Source organism: Equus caballus, chromosome 6 (assembly GCF_041296265.1).
Source record: "Equus caballus isolate H_3958 breed thoroughbred chromosome 6, TB-T2T, whole genome shotgun sequence".
Lineage (NCBI taxonomy): Eukaryota > Metazoa > Chordata > Mammalia > Perissodactyla > Equidae > Equus > Equus caballus.
Genome location: NC_091689.1, coordinates 50,137,472 through 50,154,455, shown reverse-complemented (window position 1 = coordinate 50,154,455; position 16,984 = coordinate 50,137,472). Strand labels below are relative to the sequence as shown.

The 16,984-nt window shown below is 37.9% G+C and overlaps 1 protein-coding gene across 2 annotated transcripts; it reads right to left on the bottom strand.

Moving 5' to 3' along the window:
- Window positions 1-985: 985 nt before the first annotated feature.
- Window positions 986-8,654, bottom strand: TMEM52B (transmembrane protein 52B). Of its 2 annotated transcripts, XM_005611037.4 has the most exons (5): window positions 7,992-8,654; window positions 6,018-6,061; window positions 4,262-4,300; window positions 3,552-3,718; window positions 986-2,569 (listed from the first exon to the last, which is right to left on the bottom strand). In XM_005611037.4, the coding sequence occupies exons 1-5, from the start codon at window positions 8,043-8,045 to the stop codon at window positions 2,325-2,327; spliced, it is 549 nt and encodes a 182-aa protein (XP_005611094.1). In that variant the 5' UTR covers window positions 8,046-8,654; the 3' UTR covers window positions 986-2,324. The 2 variants fall into 2 exon arrangements, with proteins under 2 accessions (XP_005611094.1, XP_023498881.1); XM_023643113.2 differs by lacking the exon at window positions 6,018-6,061 and having other exon boundaries at window positions 7,992-8,606.
- Between the last annotated feature and the right edge of the window lie 8,330 nt (window positions 8,655-16,984).

Below are 16,984 nucleotides of genomic sequence, written 5' to 3'. Positions count from 1 at the left end.
TTGGGGGAATAAGTTACCTGAAGCCTTTGATTTCCTCTCTGAACTAGAAAGACAAGTCCCTGGCTAGAATTAATGATAGGTGATGGAGTATGCAGTTTGATGAGAGCCACTGAAATCTGAATAACTACTAAAAGAAATGGAAAAATTACTAAAGAAAATCTAGAAGAAATGGTTCAGGTGTGGGAGACCATGATCTTGTAATGACCTCAATCAATAGAGTTGAGAGATTTTCTGCAGCACTGCTCAGCCGTGTATGCTTTGGGGAGAAATCAGTTAGCTTCACTGAACCAATATTTAAAGTTTGAAGGATAGGTGTGACGAAAGTTAAAAGGGGTTAAAAAAAATTGAGTGCAGTGGTGAAAGTGATTGAGCTGATTAACAGGTGCCTTAGGTTGAGTAGAGAAAGAAGTGAAGCCAAATGGGTGCTAATAGCTTCTGACAAAATGGGAGGGTTACAGGAGTGGACTCTGTGTGGTTAAGGAGAGGGGCACAGGGCAGGAGAGAGGTGAGGCAGAGAAATACCTTTAGAATAAGAGACTTATAGGCAGGATTTCTTCCAAGATCCTCTTATACCCGATGACATTTTAATTTCTTCAAGACTGTGGTAGCTTGAAGGATGAAAAAGTCTAGAATATTTTATGGAATGTGTGATAATGAAGTCATTTATATGGCAGTGGCCAAACAAGGCCACCTCAGGTGCTATTATTAACCATTCATGCATTTCAACAATTTCCAGAGGCAATTTGATAAATGATTCAGGATAAATTCAGATCAGCAGCAGGTTATACTCACTTAGAACATTTTCCCTCTGGCTGGGCTGAGGGAGCTTTCCAAGAATGTATTTAATGAGGTGCTGCACTCCTCAGCCATTCCCAAGCTCTGTGCTGTCTCCCTGAGTACTGGAGCGAATTCCCGAATAAACGAGTTTTCTCAAGTATTCCTTACCTCTACACAGAACATATTGAGAGGAATCACATATTTTCAGTTGTTTACCTCCATTAGCAAATATTTATTGATGACATTAAGCTACTTCAGGTGTGACTTCACAATAACAGCAGACTGGCTGACAGAAGGACAAATCAGAAAATAATTCTCAGCAGAATCATAGCAGGCAGGTGAACATGTGATGTCAGTATGAAGAATAACAAACACATGTACAGGATACTTTACAAATCTTGTCATATATGTCTAGCTTATTTGATCCTCCCAACAATCCTCGGAGGTGTTATTATCTCCGAATTCACAGATGAGAGAACTGTGCTTTAAAGATTTCAATGACTTGCCTAAGGTCACTGGTGAGTAGTTTTTCCCCAATTACACTTTACTTCCTCAATTTTCCAGTAACAATGCATTTTGGAAGTAGTACGTTATGTGGACAGCTTAGCACTACACAGCGATGGTGCCACTGGGAGGATCCCATCCAGGCTTAGTTCAATTAGTGCTTGGAGAACTGGAGAGGTGTGCAGATAGGCTCAATAGGAGAATGCATTTTCTACCATGGTTCCAGTAGGTGGCAGTAAAGGCCACCACTAGAGACGTGTGTGTGCGTCAGACACTTGACTTTAAGCGGTCATAGCGAAGAGGAAAGAAGCAAAGCAATGCTATTCTTTTAGAGCACAAAGGGTGCATATGTATGGGTGTGTGCGTGCATCTGTGTGTTTGCAGGACAAACGAACTGAAAAATTAATAGAACTGTTATTGCATTCTGTGCAGTTTCTCGTACTGCTGGTGAGTAAGATCAGAATGCAAGAAAGTTGTTGATCTTTGGCACTTCAACACTATACTGTGTTCTCTTAGCCCAAACTTGCAATCCTACACCTGGATAGATGTCTAGTTAGGTATTACAGGATGTCTAAAACTATCATTGTCATTCAGTATAAAAGTGAGCATTCTTTCAAGAGGAAGGATGCATGAATTCGGTGCATTAATGTTTATGGCTGTGCCCACACTCTTGTCTTTCTCCACAAGCGTCTTACAGTGTATTAGCTGGTAGAGAAAAAAGCACCTTGCAGTATCATCTGGATAAAGGAATTCGAGAGCTGAAGGAACCCAAGATAGCTTTGATGATTTCCTGTTCAGTAGTAACTAGCATTTCTAGAGGTTAGTTATAATTGTTGGCCATTGGATAAAGAATGAGAGTTTTCTACTAGAGCATTCCACATCAGAAAATATATGTCTAGAAATGAAGAGTTGGAATCCATCTTTTCCACAGAACGATGATTAGATTCCATCCTAAATCTTCTGAAAATTAGAAAAAAATTTGTTTGTGAATCTCCACTGACTCCGGGGATACCCCCACCCCATTTATAAAACCGGAATTCTCATCAATTTGAAGAGTGTTCTATTTCAGGAGACTCTTTCTCTGTTGGAGGCAGCTGCTTTTCTTTCAGCACTGGGGATAAATGAGGTGCTCTCTGCTCACACCTTGCAACTGTGAAGCGACTCATGTGAAGAGCTTCTTCGTACCCTGGGAGGGTGTCCAAAGAGGAGGGCAGATGGCCCAGGGAGCTGTGGGAGTGAGTCACCGCCAGGATTCTTCGAGCTGAAGGGCCAAACGCTGACTGCAGGGCTGGTGAGCAAAGAAGGAATAGAGCTAAAGCGAACGTGACATCCTCAGAAAGCAGAGAGTTACAACACACTTAATTTCCCTTCATTTTTAACAAGTGTCCAAACTCATTGTCACTCTCTACCACAAATGTTATGAAAATCCTGTGAAACTTGTTTAGAAACCAACTTTACTCTGCTAGAAGATCTTGTTTGTTCTGATATCCTAAAATAATCTAAATTATCTTCCCATACCTCACAACCCTGTGTTTTTTCCCTTACAGACTTGGAACCCTTTACACCAACCCACTGAAATTTCAGACTCCTTCAGAATATTATTTCTGCCTTATTTATCTTTTCTCTAAATTGACAGTGAGAAAAGGGAGGCAGGAAAGGTGAACAACGACACGTTACATTGTTCTCTATTCAAAATAAGTATCACAGTGCTTTTCCAGTTCTGCCTGGTATTTACTCTCCAATTTTAGGAACGAATATGATATAAAGAAGAGAATGGAAGAAAATAAAGGAAAGTGTCCTATGATTATCAAGGGGGTATTGGGGTTAATATTTACTGTATCAAGACTTGAAGAATAAAGAACTAAAAGTACACACAACTAATTTCTCTGAAGATATAAAATAGTATAGATAATAGAAAATGTAGGTTTCTACAAAATCTGAGACATTTTTGAAAAGGAGATATATTTAGAGCTTAAGATAGTTTTATCAAAATAACTTTTTCAACTAGATACTTCTTCCTATATAACATTTCCAATATTGTCTCCAAAACTTCACTTCTTTCTTCACTCTATCACTAGTCAGACCAATATTTGAGAATACAACATCCCTGAGAGCCCGGGTCACTGTACCATCAGGCTTCTGGAAATTAAAACTACCCCAAGTTTTAGAATCTTAAATACTGTTCAAGCAATGTTTTTATACTGTTGTACTATCCTAATCGTTTGTTTAAATCTCGGTTCACCTCCCATGTTATAAGTCAGTGTACTCACAAGTGATTGAGTTCTGGAGAGTGCTGTCATGATCAAAAGCGATGACCGTCACTTCATAGGGTGGCTGGCCCTCGTCTTCCCTATTCTGCTGGCGACTCAGACAGCAGCGGAAGCACACAGAAGTCAGGACACATAGGAGGAGCAGCGCACCAATTACCACCAGCAACCTGCATGGAGCCCACGGGAAGATGAAAGCTCTGTGATCTAGTTTGTTCCCCAACTTTGGCATAATCAGTCTTCAATGTCTGCATTTTGATTCTTGTTTGAGTATTTTATAAATTGGTCATAAGATTTTAATTCCAAGGCTTTCATTCACCTATATACTTCTTTATTTTGTCATCAAGAATAAGTCTGTTCACTAGAACAATTAATAAAGATCTAATGTGGTTTGGAGGCCCTGCTTTTTACTTTACTGAAGTAATCTCCTCTATGTGGATATTTCTAGAACTGACCCTGAGAAAGTACACAATAATCTGTTGATGTTGGCTGAGGAGATGGTAGTGAAATAGGAAATCCTGGCATATTGTCACATAGGTTAGTGATGAAGTAAAGAAACTTTTTACTCCATGAGATGCAAGGTGAGTGGGCTGGCTGTCTCATACATTTTTTCCCTGCTTTCAATATATTTAAAAACTAAAAAAATAATAATACCCCTCAGAAAAATAAAGTCCCTTTTAAATGTCTTTCTGCATAGGATAACTGAAACTTACCATATATACCAGAGATGTACCCAATCTGTGGTCAGGCAACTATGGAAAAAGAACAAAGTTTTTTTGCAATAAAAATATAGTCAATGCCCGTTATAATTCAAGAATCAGAAATATGAATTATGATACCTTGTTATAATAAAAGCATCACAGGTTATATTAACTTCAGTGTAACCAGCTGAATCTATTGTGAAATGGGATGCCTTAAATAGTATTTTACAATATAGATGACATTGTATAAATCATTTTGTAAATCATTATAAGAAAGACTAAAGTGGTGATCATGAAAACAGTGTTAATAGAAAATGTAACCATAATCATTTTAAACAGTTATGGTGGCAATTACCAAGAAAGAACACGCAACGCAAGTTTACAAAGAGGGAGTCTGAAAATGGAGATGCAAGTTAGGATTTGTATATTTTTAAGGTCATTAAAATATAAACGTAAAGAAAATTTCAGTTATAAGCGTGAAAGCAATGCAATGAAATTTGTACTTTATGTTTTGCAAGTCATTGCAAAAAAGGCCACCATAAAACTGTAAAAACTCCCACCATAAAAAAGAGCCCTAAATTTTTACATCTAGGATCAAAACTGATATGCATATCCACCGAGACTAAACAAGAAGGAGGAAAAATGTGGAAACCAACTTCATTATGATGAAAGCTAATTAAATATTCTGAATTAACTAGAGCAATTATAAATTTTCTCTACAGAAATAAAAATAATATGGAACCCACAGGAGAAGGAGTGTGGGATAAGCTCAGGAGTGGGAAGGGGAGGGGATGGAGAATATTTTCTTATCTTTGAAGATGAGTAAATTTAATAACACTTTCTGGCTTATCAGTCTCAATCTACTGAAATCCACTTCTACATCCTCTCTTTGGTTACACAGTCATAGAACATACAGTTTACTTTTTCACTGAACAGGGTCTCCTCTAGGTTTTCTCACATTCCCCATTTGTTCAAAGCCCCTTCTAATTGTACAATGTTGCAATTCTGATTCTATTAAAAATGACTCTTGCTATGGTGGCAAGTGTCTAAACCTCAGAGAGCATGTGACAAGTAACCAAGGCCATCACCATTTCTCGTGAGTTTAACAGACTTGGCTGTTGCAAAACCCTTCCCATAGCTAAATGTGTGTTTTCCTTCAGCCGAGCAAATGTTTTGTTCAAACTGTCCCTGCTATTTTTCATAGCTTATCTCCAAGTGGAATGAATCTCTTCTCTTTTTATTTTTTGTCCTCTGTGTGTACATAAGACTTAATTGTGACAGGCGTTGATTACAGGATAACTACCTCAAAGTACTAGTTAAATGAAGTTTGTAATAAATATTAACCTGCCCTAAAAAATAGAAAATGCTTTTCAGATTTGAAGTGATAACATTATTGGGAAAATCCCCCAAGTATATCTGCCTGTGACTAAAATTGAATCCAGTCTGTCTTGATGAGTCACTGAGAAGCATGAGTAAGAAAGACTTTTGCAAATTTCTCTGACTGTATAAGATGAGATGAAGTCTGCTGCTATGATAGGAAGATTAGCTTTGTAAAAAAATGCTGTCAGTAGTGTTATTTTGAGTACTTAGGGTGACATATATGCAAGTCTTTATTTTTGAGGAAGTCGTCTGTGAGATTAGTGGGTTGATACCCATTTATGTAGAAATAAGGGAAGTCACAGATACCTAATGACATCTTGACCCTGTTTGGGTGTTGATGTTTTTGTCTGTTTCTCCTTCCTCCCAGTCTGAACTTTCGGATACTTACTGTTCAGGATTGATACAGTTCTCCTCACATCTTGCCCAAGGAAGCTGTAGGAGGAGAAATAGTCTCAGACAGGGAAATGTCTCATTTGCTCTGCTCATCCCTCATGACTGTGCTCTTGTTAGATGAGTTGGTGAGAGAAGGGTAATCATGGAGACAGGGTCATAGGGTCAGCTGTGTTTAGGATTGTTTGTTTCATCTCTCCTAGGCCTGTTTTTTTGTTTCATTTGAATTGGGGAACCTGGAAGAGTGAATGTCTAATCTGTTTTTTTCTCTTTCATTTTTTTTGGTGGTGGGTGAGCATTACTGCCTTTTTTAATGAGAGGGGGCATTTATATCAATTTATTTGTCCTAGAAATTTCCTGATCTGTCCCTCAGGATATTTTTATTGTCTTCCTAAGTCTTTCCCAGTGCAGATTGAATTCTACCCCACTGTTCTTTTTCATTCCCTCAGTACATCAATAACTCGCCATACAAGAGGTGGGGGGGGGGGGGACATTTATTGAATAGCTACCTTATGCCAGTCAAACTGCTAAGGATTTTTAATATTTCATTACATTTTATCACATAAATAACCATGTAGGTGTGTATATTTAACCTTATTTTGAAAGGTTAAGGGACTAAGGCCTAGGGGTTTAAGTAACATGACCAACTGCACATACCTGTTGAAAAGCCAGAATTCAAATTAAACTCTATCGTATATATGTGTTGAAGGAATTAATAGAATCTGGGGCAAATCTGCTCTAACAACTCCTTGACATGGATGTCAAGCCCCTTCTACTCCTAGTAAAGAAACTTCCCACCCCTTCTAGCTTACATTTCGATTGACTTTCACCTTCAAAAACCTCTTTAGGTAAATTTTTGTTCTAGAAACTGTTTTTTCTCTTCCAATAACTTGACTGACTTGATATTTCAGGAAATAAACAACAAAGACCACAAAGGTCCTCTAAAAAGAGACAGAGATTTGTACTCATTAGGAGTTTTTTGGGGGGACACATACTCATGACATGTCAGGTGAAAAGTATTTGCAAAAGGACTAACATCTGTCCCCTCAGGTAACGTTTGAGAAACTCCTCGTTTTGTTTTAATTTAAAATATTTGACCACTAATGATGATAAAGCGTGTGTTTCCTCAACCCAGGCCTGGTATTTTGACTCACTTTCTTGAGTAAGGGTAAGGAAACCCTCAAGTGCTCAGCAGATAAAATGCCTCTTTTCAGGCCTGTTGCCAAAAAAGAAGAGAAAGGAAGGGAAGGGAGAGGCAAAGAAGAGAAGAGGAAGCCAAAAGGAAAAGAAAAAAAAAGAAATGGATTTTCAGATTTTAATCTAATTGGCATATAGGAAGCAAAACAGACAGCCCCCACCCTGCCAGGAGCTGTACGGGAATCTGAAACCAGCAGTTTGTTCATTTGCTCTCCTTAATAGATTTCATAGCCATATAAACTTCCCCTTGATGATTGTCCAGAACCCCTCAACCCAATGACCCCTTTCTCAGCTAATGAGTTACTCAGGAGCTTCCAACTTGTAGTGGGGAGAAAAATAAAGATTCAAAGTATTTTTAAAGAATTTTCCTTCTCAACTTATTTCTGCCCCAGAGGCACCTACTCCGCTAGAATAGTATTAAGGCTAATGTTGGAAGCTCAGTTTAGGGGAATTATGTAGTTAGTTTTGATAATTTACTTGGGAATTTTATAAGATGCTAGAAGAGAGAAACATACATAAGTGGCACTTCTAAATTGCCATAGCTATCCTACTTGTACCTTGTCAGTGTTGTTGTCCTTAGTCACACATGTACGATGTAACCCTATCAGACAAAGGAAACATTCTAGTTATTCTTTCCCACTACCCCTTTGGTTCTATATAAGTCTTTTCTCCTCATTCATTTCTCCCCAGATTCTTCTGAGAGTTGATTAATCTGAGAAACAAACAAACAAACAAACAAACAAAGCCTTATACCTGTGATTTTTTTCCAACTCACCTGGATGACATACACAAGGAAAGAGGCAGACACGGTGCGGACTTGCATTCCCATCGGGCTGAACAATGCCTTCTCCAGGATCACGCACTGAGTGTTCGTGGCCTCCTTACCATTCTTTGTGCCATGTCTGACTTCTTGACCTAGAGTACTTAAGGAGAAAAACTTTTCTCAGCAGTAAATCAATTTTTCCTTCTCTCTCTCTTTCTCTCTTACTCCCTTGAGCCTTTATTTTCTGTGGTCTTTCTCTCCCCTTTCATCCTAGCTTCTTTCTCTATTTCTCTTTCCATTTTTAAGGTCTCCACATTTGCTTCCCTTTGCCTTCTTTCCTTCCCTTCTACTTTTAATCCTTTTTTTTATGTTTTTAACTTTCTTCCACTGCCCCCAAAAGGAAGCCATTCAGAGAGGACACATTAATGCTCTGAATTAGATATTTTTCTAAGCAGTGCTGAGAAACTTGACTTTGGGGAGGATCAAAGGCACATTGCTGGTGACCAAACAAATTCTCTTCTCCATCAGAAAAGGAGTAATATTCTCGGTCCTTCACTGCAGTGCTCCAGGTGACTGTTGAAGGTTGAAAGGCACCCTGCCAATCTCCATTCACTCTCCTCTCCATGTGATTAGCCCTCCTCTCTTGCTCTTTGAAACCCTCCCCTTCACTATGTTGATAATCAACTCTCCTTGTTCTGGGTCATTCGTTTTATTCCTAACCATTGGAGTAGACTGAAAAGTTACCAAATGAACTGGAAAGCCAGACCACCTTTGGAGAAAGCAGGTTGGGATATTAGAATTTCTGGGTGCTATCTGTGAAATCCCTTTGTACCTGGACTTCAATTACCATTGAAACAGACAAGTCAGACAGACAGACATATTTTTTAAACTGGGTTCCAAGATCTGCAGTGCACTCCATCTCTTTCTCTCTCTCACAAATAAAATCTAAGGTCAGAGTAAAAATAGGCACACGTGGAAAGGACATAGAATGTTTGTAAAGACACATATTTACAGGAACAAATGAATGCTGTATAAATCATTTATGCTTAAGCTGCTAATCTTTTACTTAACATAAATTATTTAAAAAAATTTTTAGAAATACAAAGAATTTCATAAGAAAGTTAGACATTAGTTTATAGGGATATATCTATCTCATAAGAAGAATAAAACCACCTTTCAGATCCTTTCTAACTCTGAACGTCTAACTGTACTGAGTGTTGAGGGGAGACTGTTGGGTGGGGTTGATTCTAAGAACCATCACACAGCATGACAATGTGATATAAGAATGGAGGCTGTAAACATTTTTTTTCTCAGATAAGAAAATCGAATAGTGAAAGAAAAGCACAGTATGATACTGGTGATTCGAAATCATTCCATTCCAAAACTAAGTGAGTACTACATTATTTTTTAAAATGTGAAGAAGTTGGGGTTAGGATGAAGAGAATTTTCTGAATTTCAGTGGAAAGCCTGGCCAGGTGGGAGGTATTTTATAGAATAGGAGAGCAGAACTCCAATCCTAGCCCTCCACTAAATTATTACATAGTTTCTCCACACTTTGATTTTCCCATGCATGAAACAGGAGTGGAATGCCCACTTGATCTGCTCTAGATGTTGTATTATAGAGAAAATACAATCAGAGACATGATGGCATTTTGATTAGAATATTTATACCTGGGTAGCATCATTAACCTTTCCCTTCTCTTTCTCTTGTCAGAGAGACTGCAGAGTATCATGGCTAAGAATCCAGCTAGGTTGTCTGGGATTAAATACTTGCTTTGTCACTTATCAGCACTATTATCTTGGGCAAGTTATTACATCTCTCTGTTGGTTCAGTTTCATCCTATATAAAATGGGATAATAATAATAATAATTTTACTTTGTAGACTTAGAGAGATTAAAGAAGTTAATGTGCGTGAAGTGCATATTATTGCCCTGATATAACAAGTATTTCGTAAGTGTTAACTAAGATTATCTTGATTTACACTCAATTTTGTCAATGACCTTCACCTTCCATGTGCTGGATAACTGATGTCCTTCATGCCTCTCATGAGTATTGTTTCCATGACCATGTTTTAGCTTTCATAGTGTTCCAATTCTTGAATATTTCCTCTTGCAATTCTAGCCATGTCTGCTCCCAATCATGCCAGCCTTCACCTGCATGAACAGGTTTGCCAATTAACATAACTATTTTCCCCCATTACACTTTCTTGCTATGTGATTGCTATCATCATTTTGCCCTCCAGCTTCCTAACAGGTTTGAACAAAATAGTATTCTGTTAATGACCTACATGTTACTTTTCTTTCATAGAATTACTACTGCCATTTTTTTCTCAATGTGTTTTTCCCTGGAGAAATAGAATTTCTGTTTATCTTAATGAAAGTGATTATGGCCTTGGAAATTTTAGCTCTAAACTCATTTGCTATCAAAGCTTCCGTTTACAGAATGAGGAGAGAGGAAAGAAGATTCAGGTAGGAAGACTGAAGAAGGTACACATTGGAAGGGCAGGTAGTTGAGGTAGAGGAGAATGATCTTACAATATTACACAATCTTGTTGTAGTTCCATTGAGCTTGTAAATCATTAGCTTATACCCAGGTTGTTAAAGACTTGGAGTGGAACCAATGGAGGGTACATGTACACAGGCCTTTTCACCTATGCTTCAGGGAATTGTTATACAATAGCTGTAACAAGTGGGGCTAAATAATTACTTATTTCTGGTCCCTTTGGTTATTCTCCTTTTGACCTTGCCTAAGTCAAATGGCTTACAATAGGTTCCCAGAGAAGACTCTGTGCCTCAGAGAAATAGACATGGGACTATTATCACTCTGGTGCATAAAGAATGAGCTATAAAGAGCTGAGCAGTGGGTTGGGCCACAGCCATGGCTTGAAAAATAGATAATATGACAGGAGAAACGAGTTCCATCCTACAACCACTGGGAGCTCCACTAGGAAGTGTCTCTGTCTTATGAATCAAGATTGCAGCCTAAGTATTGAGAGGCATCCTCGAGGCATTGAAAGTCAGTGATAGGATTAGAATTAAAGAAGTTTAAAAACACAAAAGAATAAAGTTTATCACAGAATTATTGGCTTTATATGCCATGTAACACATTACCACAAATTATGTGAGCAGCAATTTAAAATAGCACACATTTATTATTTCACAGTATCTGTGAATCAGAAGTGTGGGTAAAGCTCAGTTGCATCCTCTGCTTAGGGTCTCACAAGGCTACAATCAAGGTGTCTGCTAGGTTGTGTTCTCATCTGAAGCTTCAACTGGGGAAGAACACTCTTCCAAGCTCCCTCAGGCAGAATTCATTTCTTTGTGGTTATAGGATTTATGTAAACTTGCTTCTTTAAATCCAGCCAGAAAGAGAGAGAGAAGAGAGAGAGGAATTTTAGCAAGATAGTCACTATACTTCATGTTATCACATATACATGATCACATTCATTCCATCACCTTTGCTGTACTACAAGTGACACTCACACTCAAGGGGACATTACACAAGGGTATTAACACCAGGAGGTGGGGATAATAAGAACTACTTAAAATCTGTCATCTGTCTGGGTATCTGCCACAGAAGGATTTTAGAAATTGTCTCCATGGATCTTTAAAAATAGGAGTGTCCCATATGTCCTTCAATGGATTAACAGATAAACAAAATGTGGTATATACATACAATAAAATATTATTCATTCTTAAAAAAGGAAGGAAATTCTGACACAGGCTACAACATGGATGAACCTTGAAGACAGTATGCTAAATGAAATAAGTCAGATACCAAAGGACAAATGTTGTATGTTTCCACTTATATGAGGTACCTAGAGTAGTGAAATTCATAGAGAGAGAAAATACAATGGTAGTTTTGAGAGGCTGCGAGGGGGAAGGAATTGGTAGTTGTATAAGGGTACTCCAGAGAAACAGAACCAACAGGATATGTGTGAATAGAGAAAGAGATTTATTATAAGGAATTGGCTCATGCAATTATGGAGGCTGGCAAGTTCAAATCTACAGTGTGGGCTGGCAGGCTCAAGGCCGAGGAGAGTCAATGGTGCAGTTCCAATATGAAGACAATCTGCTGGGAAATTTTTTCTTATTTGCAGGAAGGTCAGTTGTTTTCTTCTATTCAGGTCTTCAACTGATTGGATGAGGCTCAATCACATTATGGAGAGAAATCTGCTTTACCCTACTGATTAAAATGTTAGTCTCATCCAAAAACACTGAGAAGGATATTTGACCAAATGTGTGGGCACTCTGTGGCCCAGTCAAGTTGACATAAAATTAACTATCATAGGAGTTATTAACAGATCAGAGTTTCGGTTTGGGCTGATGAAAAAGTTCTGAAGATGGCTGGTGGTGATGGTGGCACAACAATATGAATGTACTCAATACCACTGAACTCTACAAGTACAAATGGTTAAAATGGTAAAAATCCTATGTTAATATGTTTTAGCACAATAAAAGAAGAGAGGAACTCACTTGTTTCTTTCAGCCTTGAATAGTGAAAGGCAAAAAATGGCAGTGCAGAGGAGCCAGATCATGCAGAAGGCGGTGATTGGTCTGCATTTCAAACTCTCCACATTGTGACTCCTCAATATGAGCTTCTGGTTTGAGGGAAGTCAAGAAGAGATTTCAGGATGACCATAGTGTCAGTGTCCTCTACCTCACACTGTACTTTTGAAGTCTTTTATGAAATGTATATTCTCTGCTTAGGTGATCTGAAAAGTCCCTCAATGAATCCTTTTGACAGAGATTCATATTGCATTTATAGTATCTCTTAGAAGATGTAACTATGTCTCATTAACTGACATAGCTGAAAGAACGATGAGCTGAGTTCTTGTCTAGCATCAGACAGAAAAGAGATATTCAGTAAATTACTTAAACCTTTTGGGCTTTAGTTCAACTTTCTCAAAATGAAAGAATTGAGATATATTTTCCTTAAATTTCTTTGTATTATAAAAATCCAGCTTATACTGTTGCTGTCTTCATAGTTAAGAATCTCACATTTTAACTGTCTATTGTTTGTGGAATATTACCCAAGTTATATGGTACACTAGGGTGGTAGGAAAGAATGAGCTTTTCTTCATAGAAGAAGATCTGTCTTCACTCTTAAAGGGCTTGTAATTTTTTTGGAGAGATGGAATAACATTAACAGATTTGAAAATCAATACAGTGCACTGTTAGAGTATATAAAATGAGGAGAGAAAAAAATGATGTGGCTATCTCACTTGTAGATGTTAAGTATAGAGAATTTTTTTTAAGAAAAAAAGAATAAATTGTATTAGAATGGAGTACTGGATTTGTAGGACTCATCATCAGTCCTGGACCTCTTACTGAGCTTCCTATGGGTGTTGACCCAAAGGACAGTGGATAATTATGCTCTCCTGGGTCTCCTGGCTGATGTGTGGATGTGAATACCAGAAGTCTGAAAGATCTAGCTCAACCTTAGACCTTCTTTAAAGAATATAGTTCTTTCTAGTGCTGTGTTTATGTTTGGGTGTTTTAACTATATAGCCACATATATCCTTCTGAGACTCTTCTCAGGACAACCCATAAAAGGCTACTAGGATTTGATGTGCTCACATGAAATATGTGTCATGTCCATTTCATCAACAAGTGTACTTATATGTCTCATCTTAATCTACTAGAATATCTATGACATCTGAAATAACTGAGTCACTGTGGAAAATGGTAAGGTGTCCTCTTCGTTGTGATATCATTTCAGTATTTATCAATTCATCATTAAAAACAATTTCTTAAGATTTCATTTATGTGAAAGTCACCATGGTGAATGCAAAAATGTATCCAGTCTTGCTTCCTGGCACTCACAGTCGAGCAAGGTGGGATGAGGCTTGGGTAATAAAGGTAAGTAACATTGATTTATTACAGCTGATTTGACTACGATATAGTCATGTATTGCTTAACAATGGGGACATATTCTGAGAAGTGCATCCTTAGGTGATTCATCACTGTGCAAACAACATAGAGGGTACTTATACAACCTAGATGGGATACCCTATTACACACCTAGGCTATACGGTATAGCCTATTGCTCCTAGGCTACAAACCTGTACAGCTTGTTACTGTACTGAATACTGTAGGCAGTTGTAACACAATAGTAAGTATTTGTGTATCTAAGCATAAAAAATGTACAGTAAATATATGGCATAAAAGATAAAAAATGGTACACATATGTAGGGTACTTACCAGAATGGAGCTTGTAGGACTGGAAGTTGCTCTGTCAGAATCAGTGAGTGAGTGGTGAATGAATGTGAAGGCCTAGGACATTACTGTACACTAATGTAGACTTTATAAACATGGTATACTTACAGTATAATAGATTTATAAAAGCAATGATACATTTATAAAGAGTTTTTTTATTCAATAGTAAATTAACCCTAGTTTACTGTAACATTTTTACTTTATAAACTTTATTTTTTTCAAGGTTTTTGACTCTTTTGTAATGACACTTAGCTTAAAACACAAATACATTGTACAGTTGTACAAAAATATTTTCTTTTCATCCTTATTCTATAAGCTTTTTTTATTTTTAAAATTTTTTACTTTTTTTTTTTTTACTTTGTAAACCTTTTTGTTAAAAACTAAGACACAAGCACACACATTAGCCTAGACCTACACTGTCAGGATCATCAATATCATTGTCTTCCACCTCCACATCCTGTCCCACTGGAAGGTCTTCAGGGACAATAACACACACAGAGCTGTCATCTCCTGTGATAGCAATGCCTTCTTCTGGAACACCTCCTGAAGGACTTGCCTGAGGCTCTTCTTGAGGGAGTGTCACTCTTTTCAGAAATATGTCCATGGTGGTTTTCCTGACTTGTTCATTTTTTTCATCATAGATTTGCTTGTAAGCAGATAACGCACCATGAACTTTCCTCTCTTTTAAAGGAAACCTTTTGTTGTTGGTGTCCATGTTTTTAAACTTTTTAAGGAAGTTGTTGACATCAACAAAGCTTTTGCTAAACCCTTCACTGTGAATTTTCTTGGTAGTCTTTTTTTCTCCTATAGTTTCCTTTGCTCTTACCTCTTCTTCAGCTATGTGTTCCTGTTCTAGTTTCAACAACTCCTCATTAGTCAATTCCTCAGGAACCACCTCTAGGAGTTCTTGAATGTCATCCTCATCCACACTCAGGTTAAAGTTGTTTGCTGTCTCAACTGCAGCCTTTTTGATTTTTGCAATCTCCTCATCCTTGGAAAATCCTTTTAAGTCATAGATGAACCTCGTGGGTATGTTCTCCCAGATTCCATTCATACACTCCTTGGTGACATCACCCCCAAGCCCAATCAAGGTTCTTGAGGTAGTCATAGATGTTGTAATCCTTCCAGAATTACATCAGTGTCTTCCTCAGTTGCAGCAATAGCCTAGTCAGAGGTCCTCCTCAGGTAGTATGTCTTAAAAGCTACCAAAACTCCTTGATCCATTGATTGGGTCAAAAGAGATGGTGTTTGGAGGGAGAAACACCACTTTGATTTGATGAAGATCACCAATAAAAGGAAGATGTCCAGGAGCATTATCAACAATAAGCAAAATCTTGGAAAGTATGTTATTCTCCAAACAGTACTTCTCCATTTTGCAGCTTAGCAATTCAGTAGGGCATCTTGGAAGAGAAACTGAGTCACCCACGACTTTTCATTGCTCCTGCAGTGCTCTGGCAGTGTGTGCCTGTTGACGTGCTTGAAGGCCCTGGGGTTCTCGCTGTGCCAGATCACAAAGAGTTTCAATTTGTAGTCAACAACATTGCCCCCAAGCAAGGCTGTTATCCTGTCCTAAAAAGCCTTGAAATCTGGTGTTGATTTGGCCTCCTTATGAGTGAAAGTCCTTCCAGGAATCCATTCTCAACATTGGGAGTTTTCATCCACATTGAATATTTGCTCTGGCAAGTAATCTTCCTCGACATTCAGTTTAACTAGAGTTTCCACAAATTCTTCAGCTGCCTTCATATCAGCACTCACAGACTCATCACTCACTTTCCCATTATATAATAAATAATGATTTTTGAATCGTTTAAACCACCCAGAGCTAGGAATAAATTCAACATCATAGGTCCAGCTTTTTCTTTCAACATGACCAAAAATATTTTGGCTTCGACTGTGATCATAGTACTGCGAGGTATACGTTTCTGTGTCTGTCTTCAATCCAGGTCGTTAGAAATTTCTCCATGTCTGATACAGGCCCTTCTTGGATTTCTGTTAGTCTCATTGGCTTCAGTGAAGCAGATCCTTTAACAGCTTGCATCACTTTGTTCTTGTTCTTCAAGATCATAGCTATGGTGGAATGGGATATGCCTGAGTGGCGAGCAATAATCATCACTGATTTTTCACCTTCATAGTTCTTAATCACTTTTAATGTAATTTTAAGGTGAATCATTCTATGAGGCATCTTACTGGCAACATTAGCAGTGGAGTTTGTATGCTTAGTGGCCATGATGAACAGAACAACACAAAATTAAATGAAGAGCAAGAGAAAATGATGCAATCAAAAGACATGGTAAACATGAGCTGTATGAGGCTGCTGCTGTCCTAACACAGCATTAGCTTTACAGTAAACATTTATAAGCAGAAAAAGTACACTCTATCATTATTTTATCTAATTATAAAAAGTATAGTATAATAAATATATAAACCAGTAACATGGCCACTTATTATCATTATCAAGTATCAGGTACTGGCCATAATTTTACGTTCTCTATTTTTATTTATTTCTTTCTTTTTGCAGAGGAAGATTTTCCCTGAGCTAACATCTGTGCCAGTGTTCCTCTATTTCGTATGTGGGTCACCACCATACATGGCTGCTGATGAGTATTGTAGGTCTGCTCTGGGAGCTGAACCTGGGCCACCAAAGTGGAGGGTGCTAAACTTAACTGGTAGGCTGTGGGGTCAGCCCCTTACGTGCTCTACTTTTATACGACTGGCAGTGCAGTAAGTTTGTTTACACCAGCATCAGCACAAACATGTGAGTAATGTGTTACACTATGATATTACTA